General features: G+C 36.9%; 1 protein-coding gene across 1 annotated transcript in view; it reads right to left on the bottom strand.

The window, feature by feature from the left end:
• Positions 1-8,177: 8,177 nt before the first annotated feature.
• Positions 8,178-18,086, bottom strand: part of CNTNAP5 (contactin associated protein-like 5) — a gene marked incomplete at its 3' end in the record, with an annotated part of 476,754 nt that continues 466,845 nt past the window's right edge. The window contains exon 7 of the mRNA XM_006902200.1: positions 8,178-8,321. Within this exon, the coding sequence (XP_006902262.1) occupies positions 8,178-8,321 (144 nt within the window). The remainder of the gene's footprint in view (positions 8,322-18,086) is intronic.

Here is an 18,086-nt window from a genome sequence, read left to right as displayed (position 1 = left end):
TGCCCTGGATGTGCTCACCAAGCTGTGCCAAGAAATCTGGAGAACAACCACTTGGCCAACTGTCTGGAAGAGATCTATATTTGTTCCCATTCCAAAGAAAGGTGACCCAACTGAGTGTGAAATCTACAGAACAGTGTCATTGATTTCACATGCAAGCAAGATTCTACTGAAGATTCATTGTCTGTACAATATCTTTTTTGTTTTCCCCATTCCCCACCCCACTACTTGGATACCCTCATGTTGTCACAGGAAAGGTCTTATGCAGTATTTGTCCTTTTGTGACTGAGTTATTTCACTCAGCTTAATCTCCTTTAGATTTACCCATATTGTGTAGTATATATCAATATCATTTTCTCTTGATTACTATGACTGTGTAGTAGGTTTTGAGATCAGGATATCTCCTATGTTGTTTTTATTTTTCAGAAGAGCTTTTTTCATTCAGAGTCTCTTTCTTTTCCAAATGGAAATGCAAATTGCTTTTTCTATCTCCTTGAAAAGTGAGATTGGTAAATGCACTAGGATTACACTGAACCAATAGGTCACTTTTGGTTTGATTGCCATCTTCCAAATGTTGAGGCTTCCTATCTATAAATATGGAGCATTTTTCTATTCGACTAGGTCTCTTATTGTTTCTTGTGTTAGTGTTTCAAAGTTTTCCTTTTGTAGGTTTTCTGTGTTTCTAGTATGTTTTATTCCTAGGCATGTCATCTAGTGGTTAGCTATTGTAATTGGTACTGATTTTTTGGTTTCATATTCTGTGTTTTTGTTGTTTCTGAACACAAATCCAAATGATTTTTGTATGCTGTTCTTATATCCTGCCATTGTGCTGAATTGGTTGATTGGTATAACAATTTTGTTTTTGTTGTTGTGTCTTTATGGTTTTCGACATTAAAAGTTGTCTGCTTGCCCAGCATAACCATTTTCATGAAATTTGTTTTACCATGTACTTTAACTAGAAATAGATTCCTTGTGTACAATATTGCCAATAAAGTATGGTTGCAAAGTTTTAAGCACTTTGTCAAATGCAATAGCGGTTTTAAAAACACCAAAACATTAATTTAAGTTAGCTAATCATGCAGCTGGAATGCTCTTTGGAGGCAAGAATGATGGGCTTTGCCTCACATACTTGTATGTATGTTGTTAGGAAGTGCTAATCCTTGGATAAGGACATGATGCTGAGAGGATGGAGGGTTGGTGAAGGAGAGTAAGACTCTCAACCAGATGGATTGACAATATGACCACTATGATGGGCTGTTGTGTGTCAGGAAGTGTAAGGATGGTGCAAGATAGAATAGGGTTCAGAACTTTTGTTCATAGGGTCACTATGAGTCGTACTCAACTCAACAGCACCTAACAACAACTAACACATTGATACTCTATGAAAAGTGGAAGCTAGAGCCTGCCAATATTCACAAATAGGTTTTCACTTGTCACTCTAATTTATGTCTGTTTTATTATACTACTGATTAAGTCACTCTATTAAATACATACCATTATGAAAGATATTTTCCATCTCTAAATATGTATAGAGATTTCCTTTTTGAATGCTACTATAGGTCTTTGTTATTTGAAACTAAGACTAAGGCTAGGTTCTCAAATTTTGGGGCTCCAGTTTATGAGTAACTGAAGTACACATTGTTTTAAAAACCTTTTCTATCTCTATATACACCAGGTAACTACACTAGTCTTAGCTATACTGATTTTCATAACATTTATTGCTATTTCTAGTCCCTGAGTCAGTACTGACTCATAGTGACCCATCGAACAAGTGAAGCAAATACTTCAAGCCTGGCTTCTGATGTCTTCACAATTATTGTTAATTTTAAGTGTACTGTTGCAGATACTGTGCATTTTTAATATTCTCCATCCTAAAGGTCTCATCTTTCAATGCCCTATCAAGCAATATACAACTTACTGCCTCTGAAAACCCACTAGAGGGTCAAATATGAGTCCGTTCTGAATGGACAGTATTAAGTTTTAAGACCTCATGATTCTAATATTGAGCTCCACTGACTGTAACAGGGATATATGCCTCATCTAAGACTGGAAATCCCCCTGTTAGGTGGTAGTGGTCTGGGATTAAAGAACCAGATGTGCCAATCTGATTATCTTTTAGGAAATGAAGTTGGAAATGTCAAATAAATGTAGTCAATTCCTGTTGTTATTTCATATCATTGAGTCAATTCTTTCTCGTATCAACTTTATAAGATGGAATAGAGCTGTCTCAAGAGATTTCCTGGGTTGCAATCTTTATTGAAGGAACTCTGGAGGTGGAGTTGCATTGCTAACTCAAAGTCAGTGGTTTGAATCCATCAATTACTCTGCAAGAGAAAAAAATAAAATGGACAGTCTTCTCCCATAAAGATTACGTCTTTAAAAAACCCAACGGAAGCTCCCTATGAACCAAAATTTCCTCAATAGATTTGAGCTTTCTGGTTTTCTGCTGGATAAAAGATGTGCAGTTTGATTCCACCAGCCATTGCTTCTGGAAAGATAGGTAGTCTATATTTGTAAAGATTTATAGCTCTTGGAAATCGTGGCAGTACTACTTTTATTAGAATAAATAGGCGTCATTTCGCCCACAGAGAAACTGATGAGTTTGAACTATTAATCTTTCCATATGTAATTGATCACTTTATCTTTATGCCACTTTTGCTTTTGTTTTATACCATTGAGTTGAATATGGCACAAAGACCCTATGGAAAACAGATCTGAAATTTGTCCTATCCTGTGCTATCTTCCTCGTCTCTGACACACTTAAACTCATTGCTAGGACTTCTTATTAAATCCATATTAGCACAAAAGAAAAAAAAAAGCTAAGAAAAGTTAAAAATTGTGAGAAATGGCAAAGTGGAAGACCCAATCTTACACTTTGCTCCGGAAAAAAAAAAATATGTGTTATGAATAGGCACAGTTCAGAGTGGGAAAGTCAACAGAAAGCTAGAAAATAAAAGCACAGGAAGTGAATTATTGGATTGCACCAGTGATGGAGTTGTTGTCATTATGTGCCTTTGAGTCAGAGTTGATGCATAGCTGACACTCCACTGGGTTTTCAGAGACTCTAAGTCCTATAGCAGGACAGTTCTCATCTTTCTGTCATGAAGCAACTGATGAATTCAAACTGTCTTTAGTTCTACTTCTTACCACTAGGCTACGAGAGCTCTCCTATGATGTAGTTACTGATTTGTTGTAAGGTGATGTTAATTAAATACAACTGATAACAACCCTCTGAACAATAGTACTGAATTCTGTCCTATACTGTACCACCCTCATTATCTCTGACACACTTGAGTCGTTGTTGCAGACACTGTCTCAATTCATCTCATTGAGGGTTTTCATTTCTTTCACCTATCCAAGCATGATATCACTTCCCAAGTAACATGCCCACACTATGAGAAATGAAGCTTCACCATCCTTGCTTTCAAGGAGCATTCTAATTGCACCTTTTCCAAGATATTTTGTTTGTTCTTTTGGAATTTCATGGGATAATAAATATTGCATCCTCTGAGATGAAAATGACAGGATTGTCTTAGAGGCAACATTACTGTCAGGTCCTAGAAATACACATCTGTATATACATTGCCCATTCCACTGTAATACTCTGAATGGGCCTGAGTGTGTCTTGTCCTTAGTAACTGCCATCAACAGAACAACAATAACAAAATGCAAAAATAGAAAAAATTTTATTGTCATTGTGTTGTTATTAGATATTATTGAGGCAGTGAATACATGTTCAATAGAATGAAACACCACCTGATCTCACTCCATCATCATAATTTTTGCTGTGCTTCAGGTCATTGTCAGAGTGACTATGTCAATTCATTTTATTAAGAGTCTTCTTTTTGTCACTGACTCTCCACCTTTCCAGGTATAATATCTTTCTATGGGGACTAATAACATGTTGAAACTACTTAAGCTTCATAATCCTTGCTTCTAAGAAGTATTCTGACTTTCTTTTTCCAGGATATAATTGTTCAGTTTTTGGGAGTCCTTAAATTATATTTCATATTCTTCTCCCATACCACAATTCAAAGGCATCAATTATTTTTTACTCTTATGTGCTGGAGATGAAAGGTAAGGAAAAATGGGGTTATTTAATAGTTTAAAAAGTGATTTCTGCATCAATCTTGTAATATAATGCTGTGAGTGACAGGATAATATTCACACTCCTCATACCAGGAAGTCCAGTGAATATCATTATCATTCAAATATATGCACCAACAGCTAAAGCCAAAGAGAAGGAAACAGAAGATTTCTACCAACTCTTGTTATCATAGATCAACTGAACATTCAATGAAGATGCATTAATAATTGGTGACTGGAATACAAAAATGGGACAGAGAAGAAGGGTCAAGTGGTCGGAAAACATGGACTTGGTGACAGAAATAAAGCTGGAAATAGAATTTTGCACAATCAATGGCATATTAATTGCAAATATGTTTTATAAGAAACATAAATGCAGTCTATACACATGGTGTTTGATACAGGCCATGGTCTTCACAATCACTTGTTATGCATCAGAGAGTTGGACAATGACCAAGGAGGATAGAAGGAGAATTGATGCCTTTGAGCTGTGGTGCTGGAGAAGAGTATTGAGAATACCATGGACTGGTAGGAAAACAAACAGATTCATCCTGGAAAGGGTTAAACTGGGTGGCTCCTTGGAGGCAAGGATTCTCAGGCTCCATCTATTATACTTTGGACATGTTGTGAGGAGAGACTGCTCTGTCCTGTGCCAATCACACTGTCTCTGACACTCCCATCCTGATTATCCCAGTCACTAAATCAGTCCACCTCATAGAGGGCCTTCCCCTCCTGCACCGTCCCTCCACCCTACCAAGCATTAGGGCTGTTGTACATAGGGTCACTATGAGTCGCAGGCGACTCGACGGCACATAACAACAACAAACAACATACACATGAATTTCACCTGATGGTATGCATTCAAATGAGATCAATTACATCTGTGGAAAGAATCTCAAAAGAAGCATAAAATCAGCTGTAAAAATTAGTCCATGTGCTGATTGTGGAACAGACCACCAACTACTCAAATGCAAGTTGAAGTTGAAACTCAGAAAAATGAAATCAAATCCACGGGAACCAAAATTTGACCTTGAGTCTATCACACCCAAATTTCAAAACCATTTCTATTTCCAACTTTTTGAGAAAGTGCCAGATGCTTTCCATAATTGTTGCAGGAATTTACAGTTTCACCAGCAGTGAATAAGGGTTTCAATTATTTCCAACCTTGTCAGCATTTGTTGTTTGCTGCTGTGTTGAACTTTGCTATTGTTGCTGGAGAGAGATTATATTTCATATTTGTTTTTGTTTACATTTCTCTGATAGGAATTTTGAACATTTCTTCATTTGTTTATTTGCCATCTAAATGTCTTCTTTGGTTAAGTGTCTATTCATATCCTGTTAAGCTAACTTTTAATAAGACTATGTTAAGAAAAGAAGAAAGACAGATAAATAATTGCATAGCAGATATGAAACAGTCAGAGCTATATGAGAGACTTCTTATATAATATTGTTGTTGCTGTTTACAGTTGAGTTGGAACTAACCCATAGCTAAACCTTCACTGGGTTTTCAAAAGCAGTAAATTGCATGGGAAGAGATTAATCATCATGAAAATTATTAAAAACCAACATCTTTTTCATTAATATAAGATTTTGTGATATGATATGCATTTATAACTACTTCTTACTTAACTCTTTCAAATACGGTATTTTGTATTAATTGTATATGATGAGAGACAGAGGAGTAATTATAGCTTTAATTGTTACAGTTTGGGGTTAACTTTACTGGGTTATGATTTTCAGTGGTTTGGCAGATACATTTTGATAAAATTAAGTGGTTAAGGGCAATCTGATGGTGATATTCACTGGGCTTCCTTTTATGTGTATAAATATTGTTACAACATTGCATTTCAAGATGGATATAGAAATGACTTTTTTAACTTAGAAAACAACCTTATTTTTCCTCACTTTTTAATCTCCAGCGTAGTAGATCATATGATTCAAAATATCCCATGTCGATCCATCTCATTTCACCATTACCTAGTATGTCAGCATTTGTGTATTCTATTTCTTTAACAATGTCTAATTTTCTTACATTCCTGCCTCTCACATTTTACATTCCAATCACTAGTGTCTGTTTACAGTTGTTCCTCCTCCTTTGTTTTTTCATCCTTAAGTTTGCAATCTGACATGATTATTCTCCATTTTTATATGATGCAGAGTGTCCTTAAAATGGACTAGAAATCTTTTAAATGTTGAAATTAAGCATGCTGATAAGCAAAAAGGAGTATGTGTATGTGTATGTGTGTGTGTTTTGAATGAAGAGATGTGTATGTGTGTGCACATGCATGGTGCAAGAAAGGGCAAGGCTCTAAATTGCTATTCATATGGAATGGATTGATATAGTGACTTTAACAATGGGCTCAAGTATGTCAGAATTGATAAGGATGGCACAGGATAAGGCAAAGTTCTAAGCCATTGTTCAAAAAGTCATTAGGAGTTGTAGTTGACAAAATGCCACTTAGCAACCACAAAACATGAGTCATAGTTAACTCACTGGCAAATAATACATATATATTTGTTATTTTTGTTGTTATGTGCCATCAAGTCAGTTGCTACTCATAAAGACTCTATGTACAACAGATCTGAACCCTGTTTTATCTTTATTGTCTCCAACTCACCTATCTCATTACCCCAGTCACGGAGTCAATCCATCTCATCCAGGGTCTTCCTCTCTTTCAGTGTCCCTCCATCATTCCAAGCATGATGTCTTTCTCCAATGACTGGTCCCTTCTGGCAACACACCCAAAGTATGTCAAATGAAGCTTCAGAATCCTTATCTCCAAGGAATAGACTGGTTTCACGCTCTCCAGGACTTTAACAGTCCTAGGTATAATCAATACTCTTTTCTAGCACAACAACTCAAAGGCATTAATTCTTCTTCTATTATCATTAGTCATTTTCTAGCTTTCTAAGGTAAGTAATTGTGAAAACCATAACCAGAATCAGGCATACCTTAGTCTCTAAATTTGATATCATTATTCTTCAGTACTCTCAAAAGGTCCCAAAAAAGATTTTCCAAGTGCAATTAATCTTTTGATTCCCTGTCTATTGATACCAAGAGTGCTGATTGTGAAGCCAAGCAAGCAGAAGCTGTTAACAAATCTCAATTTCTTCACTTTCTATCATGAAACTGTCAATTGGTCCTGTGGTGAGAATCTTAGTTTTCTTGATGTTGAGCTTCAATCCATATTTAAGGCTGCAGTCCTTGACCTTCTATAAAAAATGTCTCAGGTCCTCCTCAGTTTCATAAGTAAGCTTGTACCAAATGTATAGTACAGGTTCTTGATGAGTTCTCCAACAATCTTTATTGTCATTTTCATCTTCATAAATTCCAGCCTCCTGGATGATCTGTTCTGCTTATGGGTCACTGTCAACTCTAAATGCAAGCTGTTCAAATCCACCAGCTATTCCACAAGAGAAAGATGAACAATCTTACTTTGTAATTTATAGCCTCTGAAAACACACTTGTTATTGTTAGGTGCCATCAAGTCTAGCATGATTCATAGTAACCCTAAGAACAAAAGATACGAACCTTGTTCTGACCTGTGTCATTCTCGCACTTCATGACACACAAGAGCCCATTGTAGCAGTCACATGTCAATCCACGTATTTGAGGGTCTTCCTCTCCCTCACTGACCCTTCACCCTTCCCAACATTATGTCCCTCTCTAAGGAATAGCACCTCCTAGCAACATGTCCAAAGTATGTGAAGCGAGGCCTCATCATTCCTGCCTCTAAAGAGCACCCCAGATGTTTCTCTTGGCCACCCACGGGATGTTCAGTGCTCTTCTCCAACACCATCACATCATGCTAGGAAAAGGTGAGGGTCAACAAAAGAGAGGAAGATCTTTAACAAGATGTACTGACACAGTGACTATAGCAATGGGCAGAAGTATATCAAGGATGATGAGGATGATTCTGCTATTCATAAGATCACTATAATCATGGCCACCTAACAAGAACAACTCCATGATAATGTAGGAAAGCTGGTAAAACTTGTATGAATTAAAGAAGTTGTGACAGAGTTGTATAGGAAGCAAGGTTTGCAAAAAAATGATAGAAATCATCAAGTTGTGGACGATAGATTCTACTTACCACTGTATAAATTTGATGTTTTCTTCGTTTCGCCAGGTCAATTATGTTTATCCCGTTGTAGTAAAGATTTTCAATGCATCCATGGAAGTTTTTCTTTAAAAAGGTTCCAGGTTTTCCTGGCACTGGAATTCCTCCAAAACTAAGCTTTATGGAACAAAAAATAAAAAAGAAAAGTAAAAATTCTTAGTTATAAACTCTAGAGGAAAAGCAAAAGCAAGTAAACCAGTGTATTTTAATAGATTCAATTACATGCAAGTGCCAAGTGGTTCAAACAATTACAAATGACACTTGATTACATATTGAAAAGGATACTGATTAGTCTTGTAAAAAGAACTGTAATGGCTTGCTTTTTAAGGGACTAATTTGCAAAATCATTTCATGGTTTTTTTTTTTGTTGGCCTTTTTAATATTAAATACAATTTATTGGATAAAAGAAGGAATATTAATATATGTTCACTTGTATTAGAAAATATGACTAAAGCAACGCTAAGGACAATATATATAAAGATATGTAGAGAGGTAGATAAAATTAGAGATACACATAAATTAACCTCTGGTGCTTAGTGATGAGTGTCACTCCTAAAGAAAATTATTTTAATACACTCTGTTGTTTTGTCACGTGTACTTGAGTACAACTTAAAGTGACCTTATAGACAACAGGTTTGAACACTGTCCCATCCAGTGTCATCCTCAACAGCCACATGCCTATTGCTATAATTGTTGGGTCAAACCACCTATTTGAGCATCTTCCTCTCTTTTGCTGTTTCTCCACCTTTCCAAACATGATGTCCCTCTCCTGGGAATAATCTCTTCTAGCAACATGCTCAAAGTATATGAGAAAAGAGATATTGATAAATATACACAAAGGTAGATTTATCTCTTTTCAACTACAACAAAGCCTAGTTTAAAATAATGCTTAATAAAGACTTAAAGAAATGGGAAAATGTGCCCTGTTCCTGATAGGAAGACTCAATATTGTGAAAATTACAATCCTACCAAATGCAAACTACATGTTCAACACTATCCCAGTGAAGATACCAATTCATTTTTTTTCAAGGAGATTGAAAGGGGAATTTTCCAGTTTATTTGAAGAGTAAAGAGACTCTGAATAAGCAAAGCACTTCTGAAAAACAAAAATGAAGTGGAAGACATAGCACTGCCTAATCTCAAAATCTACTACACAGTGGCAGTAACCAAAACAGCATGGCATTGCTACAGTGATAGGCACATAGACCAATGGATCAGAAACAAGAATCCAGAAATGTATCTATCTATGTATGGTCAACTGATATTTGACAAAGAAGGAAAACTGTCAAATTGGGAAATGACAACCTTTTCAACAAATGGTTCTGGCAAAACTGGACTACTCCCTGCAGAGAGTAGAAACAGGATCCACATCTCACATCATACACAAAATCACCTCAAAGTGGACAAGAGACTTGGGAGTAAAACCCAAAACTCTACAATGCATCAGAAACAAACTGGGATCAAGATTAAGTGACCTATCTATGATATAAAGAGACTGCCAAGTACAGCCAGAAATGTACAATCTGAAGAGGACAAAATTCATGAACAAACCTTCTAAAGATTAAATCCCTGTGTGAATAAAGAACTTTTCCCAGCAGTGTGAAAAGAAAACCTACTGGATTGGGGAAAAAAAACACTTGGCAATATCATTTCTGACAAGGATATCATATCAAAAGTTTACACAATCCTATAGGGCCTCCACAAATAAAGGACTGATAACACAATTATAAAAGGGGCAGAAGACACAGAAAATTTTTCACAGAGGAAGATATTTTGATGGCCTACAGATACATGAAGAAATGTTCAAAATCACTGACAACAGAAGAGATGCAAATCAAAATGACAATGAGATATCATCTCACTCCAGTTGTTGTTGTTATGTGCCATGGATTCGCTTGCAGCTCATAGCCACCCTATGTACAAGAGCCCTAAATGCCATTCTATCCTGTGCCAACTACACCATCTCAAATGTACTCATTCCCACCACTCCAATCACAGAATCAATCCATCTCATAGAAGGTCTTTCTCTCCTGCACCGTCCCTCCACTCTCCCAAACATGATGTTCTCCTCCAAGGACCAGTCCCTCCTTGCAACATGCCCAAAGTATGTCAGAAGAAGCTTCAGAATCCTTGACTCCAAGGTGCATTCTGGCTTCACCCTTTCCAGGAAAAACCTGTTTGTTCTCCTAGCAGTCCATGGTATATTCAACACTCTTCTCCAGCACCACAGCTCAAAGGCATCAGTTCTCTTTCTATCATCCCTGTCAACACTCTGATGCATAGCTTGTAATTGCAAAGACTATAGCCAGGATCAGGCTCACCTTAGTCTCCAGCCGGATGCTGTTGCTCTTCAGTACCCTTGAGAGGTCCCTCACAGCTTACTTTCCCAATGTAATTTGTCTTTTGATTTCCTGGCTGCTGTTACCAACATTGTTGACTGTGGAGTCAAGTAAACTAAAACTGTTAACTATCTCAATCTCTTCACCATCCATACTGATGCTGCCAATTGGCCCAGTGGTGAGCTTCAATCCATATTGAACACTGCAGTCCTTGACCTTCTGCAGCAAGCGCTTCAGGTCCTCCTCAGTTTCAGAAAGCAGGGTTGTGTCATCCATATAAAGCAGGTTGTGGATGACACTTTTCACCAATTCTGATGCCACACTCCTCCTCATACAGCCCAGCATCTTGGATGATCTGTTCTGCATACAGATTGAAAAGGTATGGTGACAAAATACATCCCTAACAGACCCTTCTTGATGTTGGACCATGTAATGTCTCCTTGCTCTGTTCTGATGACTGCCTCCTGGTCCAAGTATAGGTTTCGTATAAGCACAATCAAATGTTCTAGGATTCCCATTCTTCTCAGAGTCAGCCACAGCTTGTAGTGATTCACACAGCCAAAACCTTTGCATAGTCAATGAAGCACAGATAGACATTCCTTTGGCAGTCTCTGCTTTCTGCTAAGATCCATCTAACATTAGCCATAATATCCCTAGTACTATGACTTCTTCTAAATCCAGCCTTCACATCTGGAAATTCTCTGTTGACATATTGTTTCAAATGTTTTTGGATAATTTTCAGCAGAATCTTGCTTGCACGTGATATTAATGATATTGTTCGGTAATTTCCGCACTCTGTTGAGTCACCTTTCTTGGGAATGGGAACAAATATCAATCTTTTCCAGTCAGCTGGCCAGCTGGCTGTCCTCCAGATTTCCTGGCACAACTTAATGAGCACATCTAGGGCAGCATCTGTTGAAATAAATCAATTGGTATGCTGTCTACTCGTGGACCCTTGTTTTTTTCCAATTCCTTCAGAGTAACTTGAACTTCCTCCTTCTTTACCACAGGCTCTTGCTCATATGTTATTTCATGAAATTCTTCTACATCAGCCAATTCCTTCTGATATATCTTGTTTCAGTGGCAGTGGAAAAGTTTAGCAGAGCAGCAAGTAATAAATGTTGGAGAGGTTGTGAAGAGTTTGGAACTGTCATACACTGTTGGTGGAATTATAAATTGGTACAAACACTCTGGAAGTCAATTTGGTGTTTCCTCAAAAAGTGTAACATACAATTTGATGGGTGGAGGTGTGTGAAGGAAATGAGAAGGGTCTTTTGAGAAAAACAATTTATTCAAACTTTGTAAATAAATCGGTATTAAAAGGGAAGGGATCTACATAGGATTAAATTGATGATACTCCTTGAAAGAATAAGTGTATGTTAATTAGGGGAAATCAACCTGGAAAGATAGACAAGAAAAGCAGCACACCTCAAAAAATGTACCTTAAATCACTGAAATGTACATATAATGTCCATTTTCAACAACAAAAGTAGTATTTCGGAGAGAATGGACAGGGGGAATCTTTAGGTCTCGGAGTTTGGTGGGCAGAAGAGAGAATGAAGGAATGAGGAAAGATCCACTGGAGGTCTAAAAAGGTGAGATAATAGTGGGCAGCGATCAATAGTGTTTTATATAACACAATGTATGGGAATGATAATGTGAAACAGTGTGAATGAAGGAATGCATAATATACAATGTATATAATTGGAATACAATGTGTACAACTCTCATATGCAAATCAATACAAAATAAAATAAAATGGGGCAAAAGATTGCAACAAAGAAGTTCCATATGACCCAGATATTCCAATGCTTGCAATATACTCAAGGAGAATGAGAACTGAGGCCCAAACAAAGACTTTTACAAATGTTCATAGCAACATTATTCACCATCACATTAACCTGGAAACAGCCCAAATGTCCAACCATAATTGAATAGATTGAGAAATTATGGTACTTTCACATGTTGGAATACTTTGCAGAATATACGAGCAATGATTTTGTAAATTATTACCTAACTTGGGAGGGACTGGAGAGCATTAAGCTAAGTGAACTAACCCAGTCTGAGAAGGACAAATACTGTATCATACCCTTATTGTAGAAACAGATAACTAGTAAAATATGTCTGAAGATCTTAGGCGGAAGGGATCAGAGAGGTGGGGACTGTGAGGAGAGGATAATCATGGGGTTGCACAGTTTGATGGGTGGAGGGTTGGTGTGTTGGGGAGAAGGTATGGATCCAGTGAGAGGGGCAATATATATGAACTTTGTAGGTAAACCAGTGTAAAATGAAAAAAAAAATGCAAGAAACTAAAAAGAGACCATTTTATGTGGAAAAAGACTTTTGCATAAAGCTATTCCTAGCTGCTTTTATGAAAATTAAATACAGTAATTCATCTAAAAGCAAACAACTATGAATCTATATGAAGTGATCTTAGCTATTAGTAATTCTTATTTAGGATAAAATAGAAAATCACAATGTTGGTTGAAAATGCAAGAGTTACAATTTAGTGAAAATATGCCAGCAATAAAACATTGTGAAGACAGGAAGGGAATTGTTAATAGTGATTATCTCCACAACAAACAATTAACATATAATATGAAACTAGAAAAATAATATGCATATTGTTCCTATTGGACAAAGAAATGCTTCTACAGAATTGTTTCTAAAATTGTTTTTGCAACTCCATCTCATCAGTAAGCAAATATTTCTTAGTGGTGGTGGTGTTGTTGTTAGATGCTATCAAGTTGAGTATGAATCATAATGACCCTATGAACAATGAATATAAACCCTATCATATTCTGTACCATCCTCACAATCTCTGATATAATCATTGTTGCAGTCATTGTTAACCCATCTGGTTGAGGGTTTTTCTCTCTTTTGCCACCTTTCCACCTCCCCAAGTGTGATGTCCCTCTCCAAGTAATAATCTCTCCAAAGCAACATGTCAACAACTATGTGAGATGCAGCTTCATTGCCTTTGCCTTCAAAGAGCCCTCTGTCTGTACCTTCTTCATACATGTCTGTTCTTTTTGGCAGTCCATGGGATATTCAGCACTGTTCTACAGGATCACAACTGAAAGACTTCCATTCTTTTGCTGTCACTGTCCAGCTTCCAGATGTCTAGCAAATGACTGAAAAGACCATAGCCTGGATCAGGCACATCTTAGTTCTCAAACATATCATTACCCGTCAATAATTGTAAGAGGTCCCTGACTACAGGCCTTCCCAGTGTAATACATCTCCTGGCTGTTGAGACCAAGTGAATTGATTGTGGATTCAAGTAAGATGAAGTGTCTGACGGTCTCAGTCCTTTTTCCCTATCAGGATATTTTCTTATGATCCAGTGCTGAGGATTTTTGTTTTCCTGATGTTGAATCCTGCAGTGTTTAAAATTCTACAATAAGTTCTTCAAGTCCTCATTTTCAGCAAGCAGTGTTGTGTTATCTCCAGAAGGAAGGCTGTTGATGAGTTTTCCTCCAATTCTTAGACTATATTTTTCGTTATATAATTCAGCTTCTTGAATAATGATATGTTGTTCTAGTAATTTTTTAATGCTAATCAACAGCATTTTGCTTGTTGTTGTTGATTGCCTTCAAGTAGAGCACAACTTACGAACAAAAGGACAGAAGCCCCTCTATAACTATCTACATTTATCAAAGTTTATAGAATATCTTGAGGCATGTTATTTAGGAATTAGATGTCATTCCTGCTTGCATGTTTTATTAATGATATTGTTTGATAGTTTTCACATTCTGCTGCATCACCTTTCTTTTGAAGGAGAACAAACGTTGATTTCTTCCAGTCAATAAGCCAGATAGCTGTCTTACAAATATCTTGGAGTAGATTGGTTAGCATGTGCAGGGCTCAATCTGTCATTTGAAATGTTTCAATTGGTATCAAATCAATCATGCCCCCCCTTTTCCCCTCATTGCTTTGTGTAGCTAGAAAGTCTTCCTTCATTATCATTGGCTTCCATTGATCAAACGGTACAATTGTTCAAAGGGTACTTTTTAAAATATTTCAGCATCAGTCAATTCTTTTTGGTACAATGACTGTGTATTCCCTTCATCTTCTTTTGATGTTTCTCAGATCATTAATGATTTTGCCTGTTCATTGGTGATGTTATGTGCTGTTGAGCCAACTATGACACATAGCAATAGCTCTTAACCCTGCTCTATCCAAAGTCAATCTCACTGTCTCTGGCATACCTAGTCTCATTGCCCTAGTTACTGTGTCAATTCATGTTATCCAGGGTCTTCTCCAGCACTGTCCTTCCACCCTTCCAAGCATGATATCCTTCCCCATTTTGCCCATGAAATCACTAAGTATTGTAGCTCAAAGTGAGAATTTGTTTTTCAGTTCCTTAAGCTTTAGAAACACTGAACGAGTTCTTTTTTTTAATTCTCCAATTCTAGGTCCTTGTACATTTCCATCAATATGTGCAATACATTTTGATGCTTGGGGGTTTGTCAGAAAAATATACTTTCCTAATGAGAATTCCTTTTGTTTTTATGAGTAGTTACTGATACAGTAACAGTCTCTTCCAGGTATCATTTTCTCCCCATGAGTTATATAGTCCTTAAAATAAAAAAGTTTAATACTTTGCAATGTTGTTGTTGTTGGGTGTTGTTGAGTCAAGCACAACTCATAGTGACCCTATAAACAAAAGATCTGGACCCTGTTCTATCCTCAGCCATTCTCATACATCCTGACACACAAGAGCTCATTACAGCAGTCATCATATTAATTTACCTGGTTAAGGGTTTTCCTCTCTTTTGCAGACCCTCCACCCTTCCCAACATCATACTCTCCTCTAAGGAATAGGACCTCTTAGCAACATGTCCAAAGTATGTCAGATGAATCTCTTCATTCTTGCCTCCAAAGAGCACTCTGGTTGTACCCTTTCTAAGACATATCAGTTTGTTCTCTTGGCCATCCATGGAATGTCCAGTGCTCTTCTACAACACCATAGTTCATAGGTGTCAATTCTTTTTCTGTCATTGTTATTCATTCTCCAGCTTTCAGATGTGTAGCTAATAATTGGAAAGACCAGGGCCTAAATCAAACACACCTTAGTCCTCAAATTGACATCACTACTCCTCAATGCTTTGGAAACGTCCCTAACTGCAGATTTCCCCAGTGTAATTCATCTCCTTATTTCCTGAATGCTCATACAAAGGGCATTAATTGTGGATTCAAGTGAGGTAAAACTGTTGACAGTCTCAAACTCCTTCCTGACATTGAGATACAATCTTTACCAAAGGCTGTATTCCTTCTGCAGCAAGTGCTTCAAGTCCTCCTCACTTTTAGCAAGCATGCTTGTGTCATCTACATAAAATGGGTTATTGATTGGTCTCTCTCCAACCCTGATGCCACACTCCTCATCATAGAATCCAGCTTCTCAGATAATTTGTTCCGCATACAGATTGAATAGGTGTGGAGAGAGAATACAACCCTTAACATACTCCCTTCCCAATTCCAAACTATGTAGTGCCTCCCTGCTCCATTCACACTACAGTCTTCTGATCCAGGTATAGGAGTTCCACATGAGCACAATCAAGTGTTCCGGGATTCCCGTTCTTCTCAGTATCAGCCACAACTTGTCATAACCCACACAGTCAAACACCTTTGCATAGTCAATAAAGTATAAATAGATATTCTTCTGGTATTCCTTACATTTAGAGAGGATCCATTTGACATCATCCATGCTATCCCTAGTGTCATGGCAGCTTCTAAATCCTCCTTGAACTTCTGGCAGTTCCTTATCTATGTACTGTTCCAGCCATTTTTGAATGATCTTCAGCAGTATTTTGCTTGCATGTGATACCAATGGTATTATTTTATAATTTCCACATTCAATTTTATCACCTTACCTGGGAATGGTAACAGATATGGACCTCTTCCAATCCGCTGGCCAGACAACTGTCCTCCAAATTTCCTGGTATAGACTTGTGAATGCTTCCACGACTGTATCTGTTAATTGAAACAAGTCAATTGGTATTCCAAATATCCTGGCTTAGACTTGTGAGTGCATCATCCAAGGTTGTATCTGTTAAATTAAACAGGTCAATTGATATCCCATTGATTCCTGGGAATGGATTTTTGCCAATGCTTTTAATGTAACTTCCACTACCTCCTTTATGACCATTGGCCCTTGTTCATATGGTACTTCTTGGAATGTTTCAGTGCCAATAATTTTTTTTCTGGTTCAGTGACTCTGTGTATCCCCTCCATATTCTTTTTATGCTTTCTGTGCCATTCAATATATTGCCCATAACATCTTTCAATATTGTGCATGTGGATGGAATTTGTTTTTCAGCTTGAGAAATGCAGAGCAAGTTCTTCTTTCCTTTTTGTTCTCCAATTTCAGCTCTCTGCACATTCCATTATAATAATTTGCTTTTTCCTCCTGAGCTGCCCTTTGAGACCATCTGTTTAGCTCTTTCAGTTCGACACACTTTTCTTTAGACTTGGCTTCTCAACATTTCAATGTAATCTTTAGAGTCTCTTCTGACATCCATTTCAGTTTGTTGTTGTTGTTGGGTCTTTTTTCCTCCTCCTCTGTTTTTGTAATGACCTTTTGCTTTCTTCATGGATGATATAGTGGGATGATACCATCCCACAACTCTTCTGGTCTTCTATCATTAGTGTTCAATACCTCAAACCTACTCTTAAGATGATCATGAAATTCCAATAGAATTAATTCAATATAATATCTTGGTTTCTGTCAGTCTATTTTAATTTTCCTTGGCCTCAATTTGAACTTGCATATGAGTAATTGATATTCTGACCCACAGTTTGCCCTCGCCTAGTTTTGACTATTGATAATGAGCTTCTCCAATGATTTCTTCCACAATTGTAGTCAATCTGATTCCTATGCAGCCCATCAGGTAAAATCCATGTGTAAAGTTGTCTTTTAGAAAAAGTATTTGTAATGAATAAATCATTATAAACACAAAATTCAATCATTCTATATTCAGTCTCATTTCTATCACTAAGCCCATATTTTCCAACTACTGTTCCTTCTTCATTGTTTCTTACTTTTGCATTCCAGTCACCAATTATCATTAACGCATCCTGATTGCATATTTGGTCAATTTCAGACTGCAAAATTTGCTAAAAATTTTTTATTTCTTCTTCTTTGGCTTCAAATGTAGGATATATTTAAATAATAGTTGTGTTAATGGGTCTTCCTTGTATGCGTATGGCTATTATCCTAACACTCAGGACATTGTATTTCAGGACAGAGCTTGAAATTGACTTTTTTATTATGAATGAAATACCATTCTTCCTCTGTTTTTTATTCCCTACATAATGTTTTCTGATTATCTAATTCAAAGTCGTCAAGGCTGGTCCACTACATTTCCCTAATGCCTTGTATGCATATTTTCATTTGTTCCATATAATTTTTAACCATTTCCAGTTTTGCAACATTAAAGCTATGTACATTTATGTTCTAGTTGTGCAATAGGTGACAAGTATAATTAATTTTGCAGACAATTTTTACCTAGCAATGCTTTATATCTTTAAGATATTTATT

The sequence above is a fragment of the Elephantulus edwardii genome, unplaced genomic scaffold, assembly GCF_000299155.1.
Source record: "Elephantulus edwardii isolate Elephantulus edwardi_28Jun2011 unplaced genomic scaffold, EleEdw1.0 scaffold00380, whole genome shotgun sequence".
Taxonomy (NCBI): domain Eukaryota; kingdom Metazoa; phylum Chordata; class Mammalia; order Macroscelidea; family Macroscelididae; genus Elephantulus; species Elephantulus edwardii.
This window is presented reverse-complemented; position numbering and strand designations above follow the sequence as displayed.